The 24,540-nt window shown below is 42.5% G+C and overlaps 1 protein-coding gene across 1 annotated transcript in view; it reads left to right on the top strand.

Annotated features, from left to right (window-relative positions):
- LOC116510235 (teneurin-4-like) overlaps positions 1-24,540 on the top strand; it is a 142,833-nt gene that overhangs the window by 40,483 nt on the left and 77,810 nt on the right. Inside the window, exon 2 of the mRNA XM_032219704.1 lies at positions 23,259-23,549. Coding sequence (XP_032075595.1) covers positions 23,327-23,549 — 223 coding nt within the window. The 5' untranslated portion in view covers positions 23,259-23,326. The remainder of the gene's footprint in view (positions 1-23,258; positions 23,550-24,540) is intronic.

Genomic DNA, 24,540 nt, shown 5'->3' with positions numbered 1-24,540 from the left:
TCTCTTTCTGTCTCCTTCCCTTTCTCTTTCTTCCTCTCTCTCTCTCTCCCTCCCTCTCTCTCTTTCACTCTCTCTGTCTCCCTTTCTCTTTCTCATCTTCAATCCCTCCTCTCTTTCTCTTTCCTTCCCTTTCTCTCTCTTTCTCCCACCCTTTCTCCCATTTTCTCTCTTTCTCCCTCCCCCCTCTCTCACTCTCCTCTCTCTTTCTCCCTCCCCGTTTTCTTCATCTTTCTCTCTCTCTTTCTCTCTCCCTCCCTCTCTCTCCCTCTAGCTCTCTTTTTCTTTCTGTCTCCCTTTCTGTCTCTCTCTCTCTTCCTCCTTCCCTCTCTTTCTCCCCTCTGTCCCTTTCTCTCTTTCTCCCTCCCTCCCTCTCGCTCTCCTCTCTCTTCCTCCCTCCCCCCGCTCTCTTCATCTTTCTCTCTCTCTTTCTTCTTCCCTGTCTCTCTCTTCCTCTATCTCTCTCTTTCTCTCTCTCTGTCTCCCTTTCTCTCTCTCTCTTCCTCTTTCCTTCCCTTTCTCCTCTCTCTCTGTCTCCCTTTCTCTCTTTCTGCTTCCCTCCCACTCTCCCCCTATCTCTCTTCTCTCTCTCTCCCTTTCTCTCTCTTCCTCATTCCCTCCCTCCCTTCTCTTTTTCTGTCTCCTTCCATTTCTCTCTCTTCCTCCCTCCCTCCCTCTCTTCTTCCCTCTCTCTCTTTCACTCTGTCTCCCTTTCTCTCTCGTCCTCAATCGCTTTCTCCTCTCTCTTTCTCTCTCCTTCCCTTTCTTTCTCTTTCTCCCTCCCTTCCCCCCACTCTCTCTCTCTCCCCTTCACTCTCTTTCTCTCTCTCTCTTCTTCCCTCCCTCTCTCTCTTCCTTTCTCTCCCTCCTCTCTCCCCACCCTCTCTTTTTGTCTTCCTGACTATACGGACGATGAAATACGCACAAGCCTAAATTATAAATAGAAGATGCAAGGAGAAAGAAAAGTAACTTGCATCATTAATGAACACGTCAAGAGATTCTACCAGCGCAGAACTTAAAACATTTGCTCACATCAAAGAGCAGCGCGATCAAAAACTGCATGTCTCCCTCAAGGCTTTCATAGAAAACCAAGGAAGGGAAGAGGGGTGGTGGGGGGGAGACAAATAAAAAATAAAGGAAGAAAGCAGAGGGGGGAAAAGAAAAGAAAAGAAAGAAACTCCCTCCGCTTTTGTTATGGTGGATTATTGTAAAAATGAAAATTAATGTAAACAGATGGGAGATAACAATATATTAAATGCGGGCAATTTCTGTAGCTTGGAGGAAGATGCTAATTGCAAGGAATCGCGGGGGAGCTGTGTCCCGGATTCGGTTGTCTTGTCTTTTCAGTATTTATAAAGGCCAAATGGAATTTGGGATCGGCGGTTCGGAAAAGTAGCACATCGCGAAGAGAGACGTGACCCACTAAAACCGTTTTCTATTTTAGTGACGTGTGGAATTCTTTTTTTAAAAAAAGATGCATTTTGGGGAACTGGGCTAATATATAGGCAGTTATTGACTGCGGGATGCGGTGGCTCAGTGGCTAAGACGCTGAGCTCGTCGATCAGAAAGGTCGGCAGTTCGGCGGTTCGAATCCCTAGCGCCGGGTAACGGAGCGAGCTCCCGTGACTTGTCCCAGCTTCCGCCAACACTAGCAGTTCGAAAACAGGTAAAAAATGCAAGTAGAAAAATAGGAACCACCTTTGGTGGGAAGGTAACAGCGTTCCGTGCGCCTTCGGTGTTTAGTCATGCCGGCCACATGACCACGGAGATGTCTTTGGACAGCGCTGGCTCTTCGGCTTTGAAACGGAGATGAGCACCGCCCCCTAGAGTCAGGAATGACATATGTGCGAGGGGAATCTTTACCTTTATGGACTTAAAGTCCACAATTCAGCCCAGAATTTATGTCCCCGTGTGAGACATTTGTTAAGTGAGTTTTTGGCCCATTTTGGGACCTTTCTTGCCACCGTTGCTAAGTGAATCCCTGAAGTTTTCATGTTAGTCACACGGTTGTTAAGTGAATCTGATTTCCACCGTTCACTTTGCTTGTCGGGCGGTCGCAAAAATTGGATCCCATGCCCCTGGGACACTGCAACCGTCACAAATACGAGTCAATGGCCAAGCAGCTGAATTTGGATCATATTTTGACCATGGGGATTTTGTAATAGTCACAAGTGTGAAAAATGGTCATAAGTCGCTTTTTTTCAGCTTTTTTTCAGCGCCGGTTGTAAGTGCGAGCTGTCACTAAATGAGCTGTTGTAAAACAAGGGCTACCTAATTGTCCAAAGCAGCTGGTAGGGAAGGCAAAAATGGGGAAATGTGTATGTTTTGTTGAAGAAATGTCCTTCTGGGTTCGGCTTCAAGTGGGGAAAAAGACACTGGAGACATGGAGGCTGCTTGGAAAGATGGTTTATTGGTGGACAGGACCACATGGCTTGAACTCCTGAACAGAAAAGGTGATCACATGCTTCAATGTTGGTGGAGAAGAAGAGAAGGGAGGGCTGAGATGCTGAGTCCCTGGTTTTATGCCCTCTCTGGCCTTTGATCTTGTTCTTGTATTCTGATTGGTTGTCAGACTCCCATGAGCCCATGCAGGGGCAACTCTCTAGGCTGCGTTTTGAATCCCAAGTTTGGTTGAGTTCTCAGACGACATGTGGCGAGTTGGCTAAAGGGCCAACATTATCATGCCTTAATCCCATCACTCTGGAGCTGAAGGGGAGAACTCTTTATTATGTAAAGTGGACTAGCTCAGGCTTTAATGGCTCATTGACAAAGGGGATGGGCAGGAAGCTGCAGGCAGCTATACTGTCTTCTAAAACATGTTTCTTCCTTTTCACATCCAGAGAAATATTCTGCCTTTTCAATATTTCCTAGGATATGTCATTTTTCTGGGAGAGGGCTGGGTGATAACTTCCTACAGTTTCTTTCCATTTTTTAAGAGAGGTGTGTCCAAATTGTGGCTTGCGCGAAATGTGCAATGCAGCCCCCACAAGATCATGAAAGAAAAAAAGCAAGTTTTAAATCTGAAAGTTTTAAATGTGAAAGGTTGATACCACTTGGTAAGGCCACCCTTGGGATACGGCATCTAGTTTTGGTCGCCAAGATGTAAAAAAGATGTTGAGACTCTTGAAAGAGTGCAGAGAAGAGCAACAAAGATGATTAGGGGACTGGAGTCTAAAACATATTTTCAGGAACTGGGTATGTCTAGTTTAACGAAAGGAAGAACTATAGGTGACGTGATAGCAGTCTTCCAGTATTTGAGGGGCTGCCCCAAAGAAGAGGGAGTCAAACTATTCTCCAAAGCGCCAAAAGGGAGGACAAGAAACAATGGATGGAAACTAATCAAGGAGAGAAGCAACTTAGAACTAAGCAGAGATTTCCTAACGGTGAGAACAATAAATTAGTTGAATGGCTTGCATTCAGAAGTTGTGGGTTCTCCATCCCTGGAGATTTTTTTAAGAAGAGATTGGACAACCGTTGGTCTGGAATGGTATAGGGTCTCCTGCTTGAGCAGGGGGTCAGGCTAGAAGACCTCCAAGGGTCCCTTCCAACTCTTGTTATTCTGTATTCTGTAGTATAGAAGGAAAAATAATTAGTACAAAGGTGTATTGGAAACCTCAGTGCTCCTGGGCAACCGCTCTCATTTGCCTTCTGTGGTATTGACATTAAAATTTGGGGCTGGAGTTTATTTTTCACAGCGTCTCGACATTATTCTGAGTTACTCCCAGGTAGTTCGATTTAGCCTTCAGGTTCAAGAGACTTAGGAGTAAACGTGTCAATGGCTTAACTCCTATCTGAAATCAAAGTTAACCTACAATTATTATTGTTTCACCTTAAAATACACTTGACGCAAAGGTCGAGCTCCCAGCTTGCTTTGAAATCGTACGATCAGAAAACTTGTGTGGGTAAATTGATTTTTTTTTCTCCTCCCCCCCACCCACCCCAATGTTATAATGGCTTGTTTAAATCGCAAATGCTGCTTCTGAATCTAGAGTTGACTGTAAGGAAGACTGCAGTGGGACTAGCCTGCTTTTTAAGCTTTAAAAAGCTTGATGCAAGCAATTGTAGATTAATAAAACATATGGGATTCAGAAGTGTGTGCCAGTGGTGAAAAGGACAATTGCTCTCACTAATGCGGCCGCCACAAACTGGCTTTTAGCATTTAAATGTGACAAGTAAATTGCCAGAAACAAATATTGGTTTAATCTGCGTCTAACTCTCTTGCATGGCTGTGAAAGTTGAACCATAAGTGGACCATAAGGAAGGCTGAGCGCCAAAGAATGAGGCCTCTGACTCTGGTGCTGGAGAAAACTCCTGCATTGAGTCCCTTGGACTGCAAGGCCATCCAACCGGTCACTCCTAGAGGAGATCAACCCTGACTGCTCTTGAGAAGGCCGGATCCTGAAGCAAGGAAGAGCAAGGAAGTGAAAATGGAAATAATTAACCAGAATATAGAATGCAATTTCTCAATGTGTTCAGCCGAATTGCGTGGTAAGGATTGTTCCACCATGGAAAAAAAAAAAAAAAAAAGTAACGATGTGTTCTGACCCCCCCCCCCCCCTTCACACACCCAAGCACGCAGAGACAAAGATACTTCAAGGATTTATTAACACCAGACTAGCCCTTGGCAGCAATCCAACACAGACCAGACCTTGGCAGCAATCCAGCACAGACCAGACCTTGGCAGCAATCCAGCACAGACTCACCTTGGCAGCAATCCAGCCTTCCAAGCTACGTTGACTCCTGCAACAAGCGTGTGGGACAATCATTCCTTTTATAGTCTTGAGAGGAGCCTAATTACCACCAGCTGAGTGCAATTATCTCCTGTAACTGCCTAACTGTTCTTTACGCCTATTAGCTCTCCGTTGCCGGGCATCCAGGACCAACTCCCTTGTCTCCTCCCCACTGCTCCAATGCATGACGTCAGGATCACACTCCTTGTCTCCTCCCCACTGGTCCAAGGCTCAGGCGCCTCCTGGTGGCCAACCAGCCTCTCTGCGCCCTGCTCAGAGTCGGAACCCTGTCCAGGGTCCTCCACATCCTCCAGAGCTGACTCATAGGGCCCCTCGCTGTCGGAGTCTGGTGGCAGCTCCAATGGCTCCTGCTGGGCCACAATACAATGCATTCTCAACATTAAGAAAACGAAGATCATGGCATCTGGCCTTCTCTATTCCTGGCAAATAGATAGGGAAGAAATGGAGGTAGTGACCGATTTTACTTTCCTGGGCTCCAAGATCACTGCAGATGGGGACTGCAGCCAAGAAATTAAAAGACATTTGCTGCTGGGGAGGAAAGTGATGACAAATCTAGACAGCATCCTAAAAAGCAGAGACATCACTCTGCCAACAAAAGTGTGTCTAGTCAAGGCGATGGTTTTCCCAGTTGCAATGGATGGCTGTGAAAGTTGGACCATAAGGAAGGCTGAATGCCAAAGAATGGAGACCTCTGAACTCTGGTGCTTAAGAAAACTCCTGCGAGTCCCTTGGACTGCAAGGCCATCCAACCGGTCAGTCCTAGAGGAGATCAACCCTGACTGCTCTTTGGAAGGCCAGATCCTGAAGAGGAAACTCAAAGACTTTGGCCACCTAAGGAGAAGGAAGGACTCCCTGGAGAAGAGCCTCATGCTGGGAACGATGGAGGGCAAAAGAAGAAGGGGACGACAGAGAAGGAGGTGGCTGGATGGAGTCACCAAAGCAATTGGCGTGAGCTTCAATGGACTCCAGAGGATGGGAGAGGACAGGAAGGCCTGGAGGAACGTGGTCCATGGAGTCATGATGCATCGAACACGACTTTGCAACTAACAACAACAACTCTCTTGCAAAAATATTAAAGTTTGCCTTTAGAGAAATATTAATAGTGGATGCAAAAGTCAGGAATTAAAGATACACAGACAGTAAAAATAAATTATTACCACCACTATAAAACATGAAGGACACACCCAAAACCGATAGGCAGGAAATTAAAATTAAAAACAAACAGTAGTTTACCTACAATTGAAAACTATTTAAAGATTGAGAGGAAGGGGGAGGGAGAACCACAGGGGCTGCTCACCGCCATTTACCAATTATATTTTAAACCCTGCCTTTTAAAGACAGATGTTTACAAAGTTGGTCTTAAGTTTTTAAGAGAGCAAACTCTTTAATGTGGAATTGAAAGGAGCTTGGGTTTTTGATTTGGTCCCCTTTCAGCTGCTCATTTGAAACCAGATGTGTGGTTTCGAGGCGGTGTCCCATTTGTCATTACAGGCCGTCCTCGAGTTACGACCGCAATTGAGCCCAACGTTTATGTGGCTAAAGCGAAACATTTGTTCAAGTGAGTTTGCCGCGTTTTACGGACTTTTCTCGACGCCGTTGTTAAGCGAATCATTGCATTTGTTAAGTTAGGAACACGGCTGTTAAGGGAAGCCAGGTTTCCATGTTGACTTTGCTCATCGGAAGGTCGCAAAAGGAGATCATGTGATATTGCAGTGGTCATAATTATGAGTCGGTTGCTAATTGCCTGAATTTGGATCACGTGACCAAAGGAAGGCTGCAACGGTCATAAGCCTCGCTTAGCAGCAGAAACGTCTGACTCAATTGCTGTCGTAAGTTGAGGACCATCAGTATTGGAAGACTACTATAATGTCTACACTCTTCTTTGGGGTATTCTCACCGAGGCTTCCCCAAAAAGCACGAGGCGGAGTCTTGGTCCCGACAAAACCTCTTTTATTAAACGAATGTGAATTCCTCTCATTCACATTCAGCAAAGGCCTGGCAAAAAGTCTTTCAAAGGAATATTTATGACCACAGACCTTATCTAGCTTGGAAACCTGCCCGGCAAATCTTTTCCAAATGAGGTGCTGTGCAAGGAAAAACTTGGCACAGAGTCTCTGAGATTCACGGACAGATCTTCACACTCCTGAAACAAATCTAACGACCGAACGAATTGTTTCCTGCAAAAGCCGCCTCCCCTTTCACTCCTCTTTTATGTCCTCTGGGAGGGGCCATTCACCATCCACCTGTGGCTTTACTCCCAAGTCAACCCTTGTTCCTTATCTGTTCCCTTCTCCTGGCAGCTCTGCACATGTACACATCGGGAACAGGCTCCAGCTGTTCTTCTGCCTCACTGATGTCTGACTCTGAAGGCAGCTGAAAACCGTCAGATGGCTCTGGCCCCCTCTCTGCCTCCAACACAGAGCCTTCATCAGAGCTTTCCCCAGACTCCAGGACTGGCCCAGGTTCCTCCCCAACCTCCTCACTGTCCGAATCTGTTGCCAGCTCTGCTGGCTGGCCACAACATAGGGTAACCATTGTCCATAGATTAGAATTTAACATTATCATGATGTTCTCCTCCCCACAGAAACCAAATGTCCTGGTTAAGACCTCAGACTGGTGCCAAATTAAAAAATTAACCTTGGGAACCGTAGGGGTTGCGTTGATTAATCTATTCCTGTCAATTTACAATTCATTCTGATTGTTTGCCTCCTGGGAAGGCCTAAAAATAAGGGCCTTAGGAAATCAGACAATCAGCCAGTGGCCCATGGTGGCCTTCATGCACATCTCACCATTGCAACCATAAATATTAATCCGACATGATTTGAAGTTTTGCCCATTTCTTTAAAAAAAAAAAATTGCCTTCCTGTCTCCATCCCTTTGCTGAGGTATTTGAGTTTTCTCTGTTGTGATTCATTAAATTACAACTTCTTCTTTTTTTCATGTATCACACTAAACTATTTAGCGCATCTGTAGTAAGAAAGGTTGTAAAATAGGCATGACTCACTTAATATGGCAACAGAAGTTCTGATCGTAAGTTGAGGACTAACTGTACTTTAGGAACAATATTGTATCCTTTCCTTCCTTCCTTCCTTTCTTTTTCTTTCTGTCTTTTTCTCCTTCCTCCCTCCCACTTTCTTTTTTCTTTTTCTTCCTTCCCTCCTTCTGCCCTCCCTCCCTCTTTTTTCCTTTCTTCCTAGCTCCCTCCCTCCCTTTTCTTTCTCTTCTTTTCTTTACTTCTTTCCTTCTTTCTTACCTTCTTCCTTCCTCCCTCCCTCCCTTCCTTTCCCTTTTTTCTCTTCCTTCCTTCCTTCCTCCCTCCCTCCTTTCCTTTCCCTTTCTTTATCTTCTCTTCTTTCTTTCCTTCCTTCCTTTCTTTCTTTCCTTCCTCCCTTCCTTCCCCAACCACTCACCTGCCTTCTTTTCTTTCTTTCTTTCTTCCCTCCACTCCCTCCCGCTTTCCTTCCTTCCTTCCTTCCTTCCTTCCTCCCTTCTCCCTTCCTTCCTCCCTTCCTTCCTTCCTTCCTTCCTTCCTTCTGTCTTCTCTTTCATGTTTTTGTTCTGCCATACTATTCTACCCTTGCCATCCTTTTCCTCCTTCCAAAATAAACGGTTTTGCATTTTCTGTTTTTTTTTTCCTTTTCTTTAACCACTGTTGAGTTCTCTTTAAGACTATTTTTATTGCTCGCTTATAAACTGTTTTGGGACTCGTTGGGAGAGCATTGTAGAAATAAAATAAATATCGTCTTGCATTAGCTGCTGTTTTCAGTAAATAAAGCCAACAAGCATAATATGCAGAGACATGCAACTTTGATGATTAAAGGCCCTGGAACATATGAAGAACGGTTGCAGGAACTGGGTATGTCTAGTTTAATAGAAAGAAGGACCAGGGGAGACATGATAGCAGTCTTCCAGTCTCTCAGGGGCTGCCCCAAAGAAGAGGGAGTCAAACTATTCTCCAAGGTACCTGAGGACAAGAGAAGCAGCAATGGGTGAAAACTAATCAAGGATTTTTATCTCCCAGGCTTCATTGGCCTGGAATTATGGATTATGATGTCCCACCAATTTAGCATAAAGGAAAAAGTGGAAGAAACTCGTAATAGTAAACTTTTTTTGTGGGGGGACACACAGATAAATCTACAGTTGCAACAGGTTTGCCAACATCTATTCCTGGAAGTTTCCTGAGACAACACCCTGGAAACAGATAAAAATGTAAAGCACGGAAAAAAATTCTTTCCAAGCGTTGGATTCTGTACAATCCATAAAACATGATGTTCCAAATCAAGAGCTTTGTATTTATTTTGTCATTTGTTAATGAGGAAAAATGTTTACAATTCATTTCAGATGAATGTTCTCAGTTCCCTGGTAGCTTTTTAATGTTTTATTTTATCAACACTTCGCTGGTTAGACAAATATGAATAACTCTTGGCAACGGGAACATGATTTAAGTAGAATTCTGCTGGATGAGGCCAAGAACCTCTCTTGTTCCAGGATTTTGTTCCTCACCTTTGGCCACCAGATGTCTCTGAGGTGCTCACAAGGTGGACTTAAAGATCTCCCACTGTTTCCTGGAAGTGGGTTTGCAGAAGGAGGGAAGGGGAGGAAGGAGGAGGAGGCTAAGACAAAGGAGGAGGAAGAAGAAGAAGAGGAAGAAGAAGAGGAGGAGTAGGAGGAAGAGATGGAGATAGAGAAGGAGGAGATGGAATAGGAAAAGGAAGAAGAAGAGGGAGAGGAGGAGGGAAAAAGAAGAAGGAAGAAGAGGAAGAGATGGAGATATAGAAGGAGGAGATGGAATAGGAAAAGTAAGAAGAAGAGGGAGAGGAGGAGGAAAAAAGAAGGAAGAAAAGGAAGAGATGGAGATAGAGAAGGAGGAGATGGAGGAGGGAAAGGAAGAAGAAGAGGAGGGGGAGGAAAAAAAGAAGAGGAAGAGGAAGAAGAAGAGGAGGTGGAAGAGATGGAGATAGAGAAGGAGGAGATGGAGGAGGAAGAAGAAGAGGAGGAGGAGGAGAAAGAAGAAGAAGAGGTGGAAGAGATGGAGATAGAGAAGGAGAGATGGAGGAGAAGAAGGAAGAAAAAGAGGAGAAACAAGAAAAACAAGAGGAGGAGAGTAAGAAGAAAAAGGAATGAGGAGAGAGAGAGAAAGAAAGAAAAAGAGAGACAGATAGAAAGAAAGAAAAGGAAAGACAGAAAGAAAGAAAGAAAGAAAGAAAGAAAGAAAGAAAGACTTTCTAACAACATAATACATGCCTCAAGGCAGGTTCCCCATCAGAAAACTAGGGAACAATCAATATAACATTTTTATAACAGAATTAGGGGAGACTCAAGAAATTATATTCTATCCGGCTTAATGCTTGTTCAGGGTAGATGGCTAAAAAAGATAATTGAATAAAAAGTTGGGGTAGTCATGGAGTTTTGAAAACTCAAAAGATCTGTCATCCATAAATTAATGCCATCCCCTCTCAAAACCACATAGTGACTACCAGAACTTCTTGAGAACCTAAGAACATCGATGTTGGCTCTATCTAAGGAGCATCTTGATCCGATACATCCAGTATATTTACAAGTAAAAGATGGAGACACCTGTGCTGTCTCGTTCACATACACACACAACTGTGGTTTAGTGGGTTTATTAATATTTCCCCACAACTCTCTTCACCAAAAACCCAGAACTGTCCCAATGAAATCCAACCACAAACAGTGTTGTGACCCGTCAGCGGCCAGCACAGCTGGCCGTAGATTCAGACACACACACACCCCATATATGCACTTTCTCAATCACTGTGGTGGAATGTGGCCTGGATTCCCAGATGGGAGGGGCTGCATTACCGAGGTCCAAAACACAGCAAAGCTTAGATACTTTGGCTGGGAGGAAGAGTGTGAAGACGGGCTCCTCCTTAGACATTCTTGTTGTGGCCCACCAGCAGCCAGAAGAGCTGTCGGCAGATTCGGACAGTGAGGAGGTTGGGGAGGAACCTGGGCCAGTCCTGGAGTCTGAGGAGGGCTCTGTGTCGGAGGCCGAGAGGGGGCCAGGGCCGTCTGACAGTTATCAGCTGCCTTCGGAGTCAGGCATCAGTGAGGCAGAAGAACAGCTGGAGCCTGTTCCCAGTGTGCGCATGCGCAGAGCTGCCAGGAGAAGGAAACAGCTAAATAAATAAAACAAATAAAATAAAAATAATTTTATTTATTTAAAAACTTTTTAAATAAAAAAAGAAGGGAAAGGAATGAGAAATAAAAATAGAATAGAATACAATGCCATGCAATACAATAGGAAATCAGAATTGAATAGAATAGGCTTGGAAGGGACCTTGGAGGTCTTCTAGTCCAACCCAGTGGTGAATTTTTAAAAATTACAACCGGTTTTGTGGACGTGGTTTCACCCCTTGTCCAACCCCCTGCTTAGGAAGGAAACCTAAATCATGCACCGTCATGACCCGCTTAATGAGTGTCACATCTTAGGACTGAAATTGCAGGCTCGATTACAGTCGTAAGTTGAGAACTACCTGTAATCTGGAAATGTAATGTTAAATCTTCAACACTAATAGCCTTTGTCATAACTAATAATTCCAGGACTAACAACTCATCCTCCATGAATTTATTAAATTGCTTTTGGAGGCCATTCAAATTAGTGACCATTCTACCATCTCAGGGTAATAAATCTCCTAAGCTAATTCTGTGATGCGTAAAATGGGTTTGGAATGGATTTTGGTTCCTTTTGAAGTCTCCTCTTGGTCACTTTCAGTAGATGACCATCAGTCCTGGTGTTAGAGAGAGGGAGAAAAACGTCTCCCTATCCAGTTTCTCCATCCCATACATGGTTTTATACCTTTCAATCATTTCTCCCCTTTGTTGCCTTTTCTCAAATATTTTGACCTACTCTCATAGGAAAAGCCTTTGATACCCAGCAGAATTTGGATGGTCCATCCATTTGTCTGCCTGACAGCTTGCTTCTATCATATCATATCTATCTATAGCAATAGCAATATCAGCTAGACTTATATACCGCTTCATAGGGCTTTCAGCCCTCTCTAAGCGGTTTACAGAGTCAGCATATCGCCCCCACAGTCTGGGTCCTCATTTCACCCACCTCGGAAGGATGGAAGGCTGAGTCAACCTTGAGCCGGTGAGATTTGAACCGCCGAACTGCAGATAACAGTCAGCTGAAGTAGCCTGCAGTACTGCACTCTACCCAATGCTCCACCTCGGCTCTTTTATCCATCTATCTTATCCATCTATCTATCTTATCCATCCATCCAGCCAGCCAGCCAGCCAGCCATCTATCTATCTATCATATATCATTTATCATCCATATCTATCTATCTATCTATCTATCTATCTATCTATCTATCTATCTATCTATCTATCTATCTTTATCATATATCATTTATCATCCATATGTCTGTCTGTCTGTCTGTCTATCATATCCATCCATCTACCCATCCATCTATCATATATCATTTATCATCCATATGTCTGTCTGTCTGTCTGTCTATCTATCTATCATATCCATCCATCTATCCATCCATCCATCTATCATATATCATTTATCATCCTTATGTCTGTCTGTCTGTCTGTCTGTCTGTCTGTCTGTCTATCTATCTATCTCTATCATATATCATTTATCATCCATATGTCTGTCTGTCTGTCTGTCTATCTATCTATCAATCCATCCATCCACCTATCTATCTATCATATATCATATATCATTTATCATCCATATGTCTGTCTGTCTATCATTGGTGTCTATCATCCATCTATCTATCTATCTATCTATCTATCTATCTATCTATCTATCTATCTATCTATCTATCTTTATCATATATCATTTATCATCCATATGTCTGTCTGTCTGTCTGTCTATCATATCCATCCATCTACCCATCCATCTATCTATCATATATCATTTATCATCCTTATGTCTGTCTGTCTGTCTGTCTGTCTGTCTATCTATCTATCTCTATCATATATCATTTATCATCCATATGTCTGTCTGTCTGTCTGTCTATCTATCTATCAATCCATCCATCCACCTATCTATCTATCATATATCATATATCATTTATCATCCATATGTCTGTCTGTCTATCATTGGTGTCTATCATCCATCTATCTATCTATCTATCTATCTATCTATCTATCTATCTATCTATCTATCTATCTATCTATCTATCTATCTATCTATCTATCTATCTATCTATCTATCTATCCATCCATCATCCATCCATCCATCCATCCATCCATCATATATCTCATATAATTTATCACGTCTGTCTGTCTGTCTGTCAATCTCTTATTTTTAAAAAAATTCAAATACAGTGACCAGAAAGAAACACGGAATTCCAGATGCAAGCAAATATTTTAAACATTTGGAGGGTTTTTCATTTTTAGAATTTTTTTTTTGTATTTTGATAATGATTGCTTTTATATAACAGATTCTTACTTGCCTTTCCTTGAAAACATTATTAAGCAGGAGCTGCAAGTGTGTTCCACTTTTCCCATTCTGTGACATTAATAAAAGAAATCAGAATAACAGAGTTGGAAGGGACCTTGGAGGTCTTCCAGTCCAACCCACTGCTCAAGCAGGAAACCCTATACCATTTCAGACAAGTGAATCAATCTGTCCAATCTCTTCTTAAAAGCCTCCAGTATTGGAGCAGTCACAACTTCTGCAGGCAAGTCGCTCCACTGATTGTTCTCATTTTCAGGAAATTTCTCCTTAGTTCTAGATAATATATACATAGATATTATAATGTATAATAATATTATATAAAAATAATAAATATCATATAAGAAATGCCATGTCATACATATACTATGTTATAATAATATAATAGTACAATACAATATAATGAAATATAATATAATGGTATAGTAGTATACAATATAATCCAATATAGTGGCATAGTGGTATAATGCAATACAATATAATAAAATATAGTGGTATAATGCAATACAATATAATAAAATGTAATATAATGGTATAGTAGTATACAATATAATACAATATTATGGCATAGTGGTATAATGCAATACAATATAATAAAATATAATATAATGGTATAGTAGTATACAATATAATATAATGGCATAGTGGTATAATGCAATACAATATAATAAAATATAGTGGTATAATGCAATACAATATAATAAAATATAATATAATGGTATAGTAGTATACAATATAATATAATGGCATAGTGGTACAATACAATACAATTTAATAAAATATAGTGGTATAATGCAATACAATATAATACAATATAATATAATGGTATAGTAGTATACAATATAATACAATATAATGGCATAGTGTTATAATACAATACAATATAATAAAATATAGTGGTATAATGCAATACAATATAATACAATATAATGGTATTATACAATACAATATAATAAAATATAGTGGTATAATGCAATACAATATAATAAAATATAATATAATGGTATAGTAGTATACAATATAATACAATATAGTGGCATAGTGTTATAATACAATACAATATAATAAAATATAGTGGTATAACACAATACAATACAATACAATACAATATAATATAATATAATAAAATATAGTGGTATAACACTACAATACAATACAATATAATACAATACAATATAATATAATATAGTGGTATAATATAATACAATACAATATAGTGGTATAATACAATTCAATATAATACAAATACAAATGCAATGCCACCAGATCACAGTCCTGTCTTGCCTCTCTCCTAGTAGTAAGAACTCCAGAGAAATATCCCTGGAGGAGAACATCTCAAAATGGCCCTGGGGTGGAAGGAGTGGATGAATGGAAGCAACCTTTGATCTACGAAGATCCTCCAAGTTTCCCCCCACACACACACACACTTTTTCCTTTCGAATTAGATCAAAGCCCGTTGCAAAATTGCTGAAGGCTGCAAGCGGGATTCCTTTAGCCTAGGAGGGATATTTCTCCGCTCAAATACTGGAGGAGCAGGCAGAGATCAAGAGTTAAACCAGTCACCTCAGGAGCTTTTTCCAGTTTCTTCTCCGCTGTCTTAATTCCAGAGGGATTTAAAAAAATCTTCTCCTGGACTTCGTCCAGCCTGGGGTCTGAAATGAGGTGCTTGACCTTAGATGTGGACGCAGGAGGCGGTTAGAAAGATCGTTTTTTGAGAGTAAATCACCGCTGGAGAGTAGGTTCAAGTGTGAAAATATTGGAATTCCCTCAGGATTCTGCAGGAGATTGATACCATCTCTGTTTTTAAAGACTACAGGCCCGTCCTCGATTTATGACGACAATGGAGCCCAAAATCGAGCCAGGCAGCTGTTCAGTGAACTTTGCCCCATTTTACCACCTTTCTCGCGGCAGCTGTTAAGCGAATCATTACGGTTCTTAACGACACAGATACTAAGCGAATCTGGCTTTGATTTCCCCCTCAGTAGTTGCAGATCACACGACCCCAGGATACTGCAGCCATCATAAACATGAGTCGCTTTGCCAAGGGGCCGAATTTTGATCACGCAACCGTGGGGATGCCACAATGGCCGTAAGTGTGAAACACAGTCATCCGTAACGTTTTTCAGTGATGTTGTAACTTTGAACAGTCGCTAAATGAAGTGTCGTAAGTCGAGGACTACCTGTAATGCCAGAACCGAGAAAGGATTCTTGAGCTTAGCAGCAACAGTTGTTTCCTCAGTTTCCTCTTTCTGAGACAAAGGTTTACTTTCCTCGCCTTCTGCTAATTAAAATTACTTCATTTGCCTAACTACAAGTATTCCTTGATTTACAACCATTTGTTTAGTGGCCACTAGCTGATAACCCTGCATTGCCCAAGTATATTTATAGTGGGGAAATGTCCGGACCAAACGTAATTTCTAATGTTGGATTCTCCCCCTTACCAGAGGGAGCCTCCTTGTGGAGTACTGTAGAGCTGTTACCATGGCAACTCTACTGCGCTGTACAGTAGAAGCCATTTTACGGCAGTTCAGTAGAAGCCATTTAAGGCACAACAGGCTCTATCATAACAGAACACATACCCCAAGGGGTTTTAGCGGTGTCTTACCCCCCACAGTATTTGTCTCCAGAGAGTAAGTCATCTGTGTACCAAGTTTGGTTGAAATTGCTCAATGCTTCCAGAGTTATGCTGGAACATGCACATACAAACACATACACAACACATACACACCGGTAGGTAGGTAGGTAGGTAGGTAGGTAGGTAGGTAGGTAGGTAGGTAGGTAGATAAGTGGAGAGAGAGAGAGAGAGAGGGAGGGAGGGAGAGAGAGAGAGAGAGAGAGAGAGAGAGAGAGAGAGAGAGAGAGAGAGAGAGAGAGAGAGAGAGATATCCTCCTCCTCCTTCATCATCTTCTTCTTGTCCCTTTTTTCAGCAACTTCCATAACTTTGAATGGTCGTTAAATGAACAGTCATAAGTCAAAGACTAATTGCAATATTCTGACACTAAGAGAAGCTGCTTCCTTCATATTCTCCAAAGCCCCCGAAGGCAGGACAAGAAGCAATGGGTGGAAACTAATCAAGGAGAGAAGCAACCTAGAACTTAAGGAGAAATTTCCTGACAGTCAGAACAATTAACAGTTGGAACACCTTGCCACAAGAACTTGTAAATGCTCCAACACTGGAAGTCTTTAAGAAGATGTTGGACAACCATTTGTCTGAAGTGGTGTAGGGTGTCCTGCCTAAGCGGCGGGTTGGACTAGAAGACCTCCAGGGTTCCCTTCCAACTCTGTCATTCTGTAAAAGTCACCCAGCTGACTTCCCTGCAGTCTCCACTATATAATTCCTCAAACACCAAGCAACCAGAGGAAGAATTTCTGTTCAGTTTTGTTAATGGGTCAAAAGCCAGGGGGGAAAAAAAATAAAAAACCAGCCTGTGCTAAAAATCAGCATATGTTCCAGTCTTTATAAATAGAAATAATACTTCCATCCTAATTACGATCAGGACCAAACCAAATGCCACTTGCATGAGTCTGATTAATATAGGAAGCGTCCACATTAAAGTATTAAAGGCTGCAAATGTTCTCTGAAGCTTACTCAGTTAAATGTCCCTTTAATTGGACTGGATGCCTTTGAACTGAGAAGGATGATGTTTTATTTAGCAAGTCCGTGTTATTTTGGGGGTCATATCGCACTCCGGATGATATCAGAGCAACTGACCTATAAGATGAGAGGTCTTTTTTGTAACTATCCCCAGCTTCTTAGATGTCAGTGCATCCCACCTATTACAGGTAGTCCTCGACTTACGACCATTCGTTGACCGACGGTCCAAAATCACAGTGACCTCAGAAAAGGTGCTTTGCAGAATGTGGGCCCCTCCCCAAGGTCACGTGATCGCAGTTAGGTTCACTGAGCACCCAGTTTTCATCGACAACCAGTTGCATCATCCCATAATCATGGAATTGAAATTTGGGTCACTGGTTTCTGGCATTTTTTGGTCTGTGTCAATTTTATAGCAGTTAGCAATAGCAGTTAGATTTATATACCGCTTCATAGGGCTTTCAGCCCTCTCTAAGTGGTTTACAGAGTCAGCATATCGCCCCCACAGTCTGGGTCCTCATTTCACCCACCTCGGAAGGATGGAAGGCTGAGTCAACCTTGAGCCGGTGAGATTTGAACCGCCGAACTGCAGCTAACAGTCAGCTGAAGTGGCCTGCAGTACTGCACTCTAACCTAAATTTTCAATATTTGTTTGTTGGGTTTCGAGAAAACCTGTCCATTCAGGAAAGTGGATTCATGGAATGGAATGGCATGGGAATAATGGGGATGGGGATGGGACAGAGGTGGGTTCCTACCAGTTCGCACCTATTCGGTAGAACTGGTTCGTCAAATCTACCGAACCGGTTAGAAGAGGTTCCACCAGTGGACCCGGAAAGCAGGCCACACCTACAGAAGAGCTTCCAAAATTTTTTGAAACCCACCACTGGAATGGGATGGGATGTAATGGGAATTGAGAATAGAATAGAGGATAAGAGAAGAATGAAGGTATAGAATAGAATAAATATAGAATAGAATAGAATAGAATAGAATAGAATAGAATAGAATAGGAAAAGAAGAGAAGAGATATAGAATAGAATAGAATAGAATAGAATAGAATAGAATAGAATAGAATAGTTGGAAGGGACCTTGGAGGTCTTCTAGTCCAACCCCCTGCTCAAGCAGGAAACCCTATACCATTTCAGACAAATGGTTGTCCAACCCCTTCTTTAAAAACTTCCAGTATTGGAGTGTTCTCAACTTCTGGAGGAAAGTTGTTCCACTGGTTAATTATTCTAACTGTCAGGAAATTTCATTTCTAAATTGCTTCTCTCCTTGATTAGTTTCCACCCATTGCTTCTTGCTCTACCCTCGGGTGCTTTGGAGAATAGCTTGACTCCCTCTTCTTGGTGGCAGCCCCTCAAATTTTGGAAGACTGCTATCATGTCTCCCCTGGTCCTTCTTTTCATTAAAACTAGATATGATAAATATAATCCACTTCACTTCCGACTGCTTTCCTCAAAAAATCTCAGCGGTTTGCTTAACAACCTCCATAAATATGATTGGATAATCAGATTCAGTCTGGTGGTGCTCGACGTATGACGACAAAAATTCCGGTCACAATTGTGGTCCTATGCCGAGCACTACCTGTAGTAGCATTGACCTAAGCCTTTCATTAACAACTCTTCATTGTTTTCGTGAGCGTTTTGACTAAGCTAATTTGGCTAAGCACCTATCTTCGTTATTCTCTATTCTCATTTATTTGGTTCAACGATCCTTACTGTTTGTCTTCCTGATGTAACGACAGCTGTTTTTTTGCGGTGCTTACCGTGATGTATTCCTTTTATTAAATTTAAAGGCTCACATTTTAAAAAGTTAAGGCTGATGAAAGCTAATCTACAGCAAGCGGCAGAAACGGAGATGCGTTGCAAATACAGTTAGATAAATAATTTATCCGTCGGTCACGCTCAGAGAGTCACAAGCTAAGAGTTTATGAGGATCAGATGTCTGGTTTTGCCATTTTTCCCTGGTCCTCCTTAGATTAGAACTTAAAATTTTCTTTCTTCGTGCATGACCATCTTTCTATGCCCAGGTTTATAAACATTTTAAGCTCCGTAATCCGAAATCACTATTCCTAGCCCCAAAACCTTTTAACTCTGGTTTTTAAGGTGTAAAAATCAATGTTTCTCAAACTTGGCCACTTTTAACAGGTGTGGACTGCATTCCAGAGGTTACAGACACGTTAAAATCGCCAGGTTTGCTGTAAATGTTGATATCTATTTTCTATAGTTTCTAAATTAAATAGATTTTCACGCTTATTACAGCTAAGCCATTGTTCAAAGTGGCTGTTCAAAGATACAACAGCACAGGAAATGGGGACTTATGGCTGTTTTTTTCACGCTGATGACTTTTGCAGCATCCCCATGGTCACGTGATCAAAACTTCAGAGGCTTGGAAACTGGCATGTACTTATGACAGTTGCAGTGTCCTGAGGTCATGTGATCCCCAAAGTCAATGGAGAAGGCGGATTCACTTTACAACCATGTTACCAGCTTAACAACTGCAGTGATTTCACTCAACGTGGCAAGAAAGGTCGTTGTAAAATGGGGCAAAACTCACTTAGTGACTGTCTCACTTAGCAACAGGAAATTTTGGACTCAACTGTGGTAGTAAATTGAGGACTACCTGTAATTAAGTTATCTCCTCCCCTAGACTTCGGGCTAATATTTTGGCTTTAGCGTTTTATGTTCTTACGGGAGTTCGTTTTAATTGTGTTATACTTTTGTTGTCCTGTTTTACATTGTTCATTTTTAGTACCTTCTATAACACTCTGCATTGGTCTTGTCCTATTGCAATTTTAGTTTAGTCTTACATTTGTGGGTGTGTTGGTCTTTGACTGCGGGAAAGGTGAGGTGGTGCAGTGGTTAGGGTGCAGTACTGCAGGCCACTTCAGCTGACTGTTATCTGCAGTTCGGCTGTTCAAATCTCACCGGCTCAAGGTTGACTCAGCCTTCCATCCTTCCGAGGTGGGTGAAATGAGGACCCAGACTGTGGGGGCGATATGCTGACTCTGTAAACCGCTTAGAGAGGGCTGAAGGCCCTATGAAGCGGTATATAAGTCTAACTGCTATTGCTATTGCTATTTGATTTGACAATCTAAATCAGGATCTCCCTGTCCCTCAGATGGATTTATGGCGCCGTTTTTCTGGGATGTTTGATAATGCAGAGAAAGGAGTTTGAAAGGAATTTGTAGCTTTTTGGTTGACCAGTTTCACTGCATTCAGATGGCCACTGTTTAGAATAGAATAGAATAGAATAGAATAGAATAGAATTCTTGATTGGTCAAGTGGGATTGGACACACAAGGAATTTGTCTTGGAATTAGTTTTAAAATCAGAGCCACCTCAATATATATTTTCTTTAAAAAAAAATCAGAAACTCATAAATAACAAGTAGGGTGTGTATTTAAATATTGGTCAGAAAAAGGTGATGGAAGAAGCCTCTATATAGGGTGTATAGATAGAATAGAATTAGAATAGAATAGAATTCTTTTTTTTATTTTATTATTTTATTACCCTTCAAATTCATTCATAGATATGCATTCTTATAATTGCTATTTAACATTTTTCTATTCATCATTAATCTATATACTCATTTTTACATATGAAAACATATATACATACATAAACACACACACACACACACACACATATGTAACTTTCTTGCCACCATCTTATTTTTGCAACAACCTTACACCTTCCATCTCCTCAACCTCCCTTCTCTGCCTTCTTCTTTCCATCTCTCCTTCCTCCTTTTTTCTTCCCCTCTCCTCCTCCCTTCTCTTCTTTCTTCCCCTCTCTCCTACTCTTAATTCCCCACCCTTACTTTCCCTGCTTTACCCTTTCTTCTTTTCCCTCCTCATCTCCCCTCCTTTCCGTTGTTGCCCTTACTTATTTATTTTTTCTGATGGGTTTTCGGGATGGCGTTTCAGCAGTCCAAACCCTATATTTTCATACAAATAATTTTCTCTGTTTACATTTTATTTCTAATGTTAGTTCCACTTATGTCATTTCTCCTCTTGTATATTTACATTTTAATGTTTTCTTACTTCCCCTCCCCCCCCAATTTAACAATGTGTCATCTGAGTTATTTCTTTCATGTTTTGTTGCTTTCTCTTTCTATTTATATCTTTTTTCCAAGCCAATTGTAAAATCGCCCCCCATGTCCTGTGGTGCACTGATTCCTCTTTGATAATTCTTTATTGGCCGAGTGTGGTTGGACACACAAGGAATTTGCCTTTGGTGCAGATGCTCTCAGTGTGCATAAAAAGACAAGATACATTCATCAAAAATAGCAAGGTACAGCACTCAATGATAGTCATAAGACGTGGCACGACAAAACCACGCTCGACTAAAGCGCGCCCGATTAAACCGCGTCACTGACGTCATCAGCAGGGCGACAACAGCGAGCGCGGAGAAAGAAGGGCGCTTTAAATAGCACTTTGAAAGCAAGCCGATTCAACTTAAGGTAAGGGTTAGGTTTAGGGTTAGGTTTAGGGTTAGGGTTAGGGTTAGGGTTAGGGTTAGGTTAAGGGTTAGGTTTAGGGTTAGGTTAAGGGTTAGGGTTAGGTTTAGGGTTAGGTTAAGGGTTAGGGTTAGGGTTAGGGTTAGGGTTAGGGTTAGGATTAGGGTTAGGGTTAGGTTAAGGGTTAAGATTAGGTTTAGTGTTAGGTTAAGGGTTAGGGTTAGGGTTAGGTTTAGGGTTAGGTTAAGGGTTAGGGTTAGGGTTAGGTTTAGGGTTAGGTTAAGGGTTAGGGTTAGGGTTAGGGTTAGGGTTAGGTTAAGGGTTAGGTTTAGGGTTAGGGTTAGGGTTAGGGTTAGGTTAAGGGTTAGGTTTAGGGTTAGGTTTAGGATTAGGTTTAGTGGGGTTAGGTTTAGGTTTAGGGGTTAATTTTACGTTTAGCGTTTACAGCGTGCTTTTTTCTCCACGCTGTTGTCGCGCTGTGATGACGTCAGCTACGCGGGTTTCGTCGAGCGCCCTTTAGTCGAACGCGGTTTTGTGGTGGAACCGTCATAAGATACAAATAAGCAATCAGGAAACAGTCAATATCAATATAAATCGTAAGGATACAAGCAGCAAATTTACAGTCCTGCAGTCATAAGTGGGAGGAGACAGGTGATAGGAACGATGAGAAGACTAATATTAGTAGTAATGCAGCCTTAGTAAATGGTTTTGACAGTGATGAGGGAATTATTTGTTTAGCAGAGTGATGGCGTTGAAGGGTAGGAGCGAGGGGGTCTGTAAATATTTTCACGGCCCTCTTTTTGACTCATGCAGTGTACAGGTCCTCAATGGAAGGTAGATTGGCAGTAATTATTTATTTTTGGGTTTGGTTGCATATACAGAATTTTGGCGCATATCAAGGAGGTTATCTGTATTGTTTTGGAAACCATGGAGAACTTCGGTCAGTTTATTTATTTCTATGTATCCCCATTGTTTTCACTAGCAATTCAAGATGGCGAACATATCCAACCCACCTTCCTGCTCCTATTTTCCCCACAACAACCCTGCGAGGTGGCTTGGTCTGAGAGACAGAGGGACTGGCCCTAAATCACTCAGCCTGTTTTGCATGCCTAAGGCGGGACCAGAACTCTCAGTCTCCTGGTGATTGGCCCAAAGGCACCCAACCAGCTTTCATGCCTAAGGAGGGACTAGAAGATCCCATTTCCTTCTGATTGGCCCAAAACCACACAGCTGGATTTCGTGCCTAAGGCGGGACTAGAACTCACTGTCTCTTAGTGATTGGCCCAAAGACATTTACTGGCTTTCATGCCTAAGGCGGGACTAGAACTCTCAGTTTCCTGGTGATTGGCCCAAAGGCACCCAGTCAGCTTTCACTCCTAAGGCGGGACTAGAACTCACAGTCTTCTGCTGATTGGCCCAAAGTTACTCAGCCGGATTTCATGCCTTAAGGTGGGATTAGAACTCACAGTCTCTTGCTGATTGGCCCAAAGTCACCCAGACGGTTTTCATCTCTAAGGCAGGACTAGAACTCACCGTCTCTTAGTGATTAGCCCAAAGTCATTTACTGGCTTTCATACCTAAGGCGGGACTAGAACTCACAGTCTCCTGCTGATTGGCCCAAAGTCACCCAGCCGGTTTTCATCTCTAAGGCAGGACTAGAACTCACAGCCTCTTGCTGATTGGCCCAAAGGCACCCAGTCAGCTTTCATGCCTAAGGCGGGACTAGAACTCACAGTCTCCTGCTGATTGGCCCAAAGTCAATCAGCCAGATTTCATGCCTGAGGCAGGACTAGAACTCCCTGTCTCCTGTTGATTGGTTCAAAGTCACCCAGCTGGTTTACATGCCTAGGGCAGGACTAGAACTCATGGTCTCCTGCTTTCTAGCCTGGTGTCCTAACCACTGGACCAAAACTGGCTTTCGGTTGGATCAGCGGCCCTAAATGGATGTCATGAAACTTCTTAGATCCCTTACAGTTTCTACAACCCCAATTTAATTCTCTGACTTGTCTTTTCTTAGGACAATTCGATCAGATTGCCTCCCGGACCCCCTTTTATGTTGATGTGGAAGAGAGCGACCGGAGGGCCATGGATGTGAAAGACCGAAAGCCATACCGCTCCTTGACCAAACGTTGCGATGCTGAACGCCGCTACACCAGCTCCTCCGCCGAGAGCGAGGACAGCAAAATCCCGCAGAAGTCGTACAGCTCCAGCGAGACTCTGAAAGCCTATGACCAGGATTCCAGAATGATCTACGGCAATCGGGTTAAAGACATGGTACCCCAGGAAGCTGACGAGTACTGTCGAACAGGTAGGTGGGAGCGACTCCAACCGTGAGCATTAAAGTAACCTGGTTTCCATAGCCAGGCTGTGATTGTCTGGTTAAGAAGATTAAACAAAACACAATTGTGAGGCTCCCAAAAATCGAAAAAGACCTGTGGAGTCATTTCTTAGCAGTTCCTTTTATTGTTCCTCGCCTATAGACAGAAATCTTGCCAGACTAAAGCAACTACTTGTATCCTTAAATATATACTCTGAGAATTGTTCTGACCGATGCTTCCCGTGAGCATGAAGCAGATTCCTGGTCCCGACAAAAACCCCTTTTATTAATTTACTGTGAATTCTGCTCCTTCACATCCAACAAAGTCTTTCAAGGGAGGATTTTCAGTCACAGACCTTATCTGGCTTGGAGAGCTGCCAGGCCGATCTCTGCAAAACTTGGGAAGGAGCCTCGGAGAGTCACAAACTAATGAAGCAAACTATTTGTCTCCTGCAAACTCCACTCCCCTGTTGCTCCCTCTTTTATTTCCTCCGGGAGGGGCCATTCATCGTCCCTCTGTGGCCTTCCTCCCAAATCGGCCCCTGTTCTTTAGCTGTTCTCTTTGTCTGGCGATTCTGCGCATGCACACACTGGGAACAGGCTCCAGCTGTTCTTCTGCCTCATGGATGTCTGACTCTGAAGGCAGCTGATAACTGTCGGACGGCCCTGGCCCCCTCTCTGCCTCTGACACAGAGCCCTCATCAGAGCCTTCCCCAGACTCCAGGACTGGCCCATCTTCCTCCCCAACCTCCTCACTGTCCAAATCTGCTGCCAGCTCTTCTGACTGCTGGTGGGCCACAACAAGAATGTCTAAGGAGGAGCCTGTCTTCACACTCTTCCTCCCAGCCAAAGAATCCAAGCTTCCCTGTGTCTTGGACCTCGGTAAAGCAGCCCCTCCCTTCTGGGAATCCAGGCCACATTCCACCACAGTGATTGAGAAAGTGCATATATGAGGGAGGGGTGACAATCATTGTTTAGGATT

The sequence above is a fragment of the Thamnophis elegans genome, chromosome 6, assembly GCF_009769535.1.
Source record: "Thamnophis elegans isolate rThaEle1 chromosome 6, rThaEle1.pri, whole genome shotgun sequence".
Taxonomy (NCBI): Eukaryota; Metazoa; Chordata; class Lepidosauria; order Squamata; family Colubridae; genus Thamnophis; species Thamnophis elegans.
The sequence above is the reverse complement of the archived record's forward strand: the minus strand, read 5'-3'. Positions and strand labels throughout refer to the sequence as shown.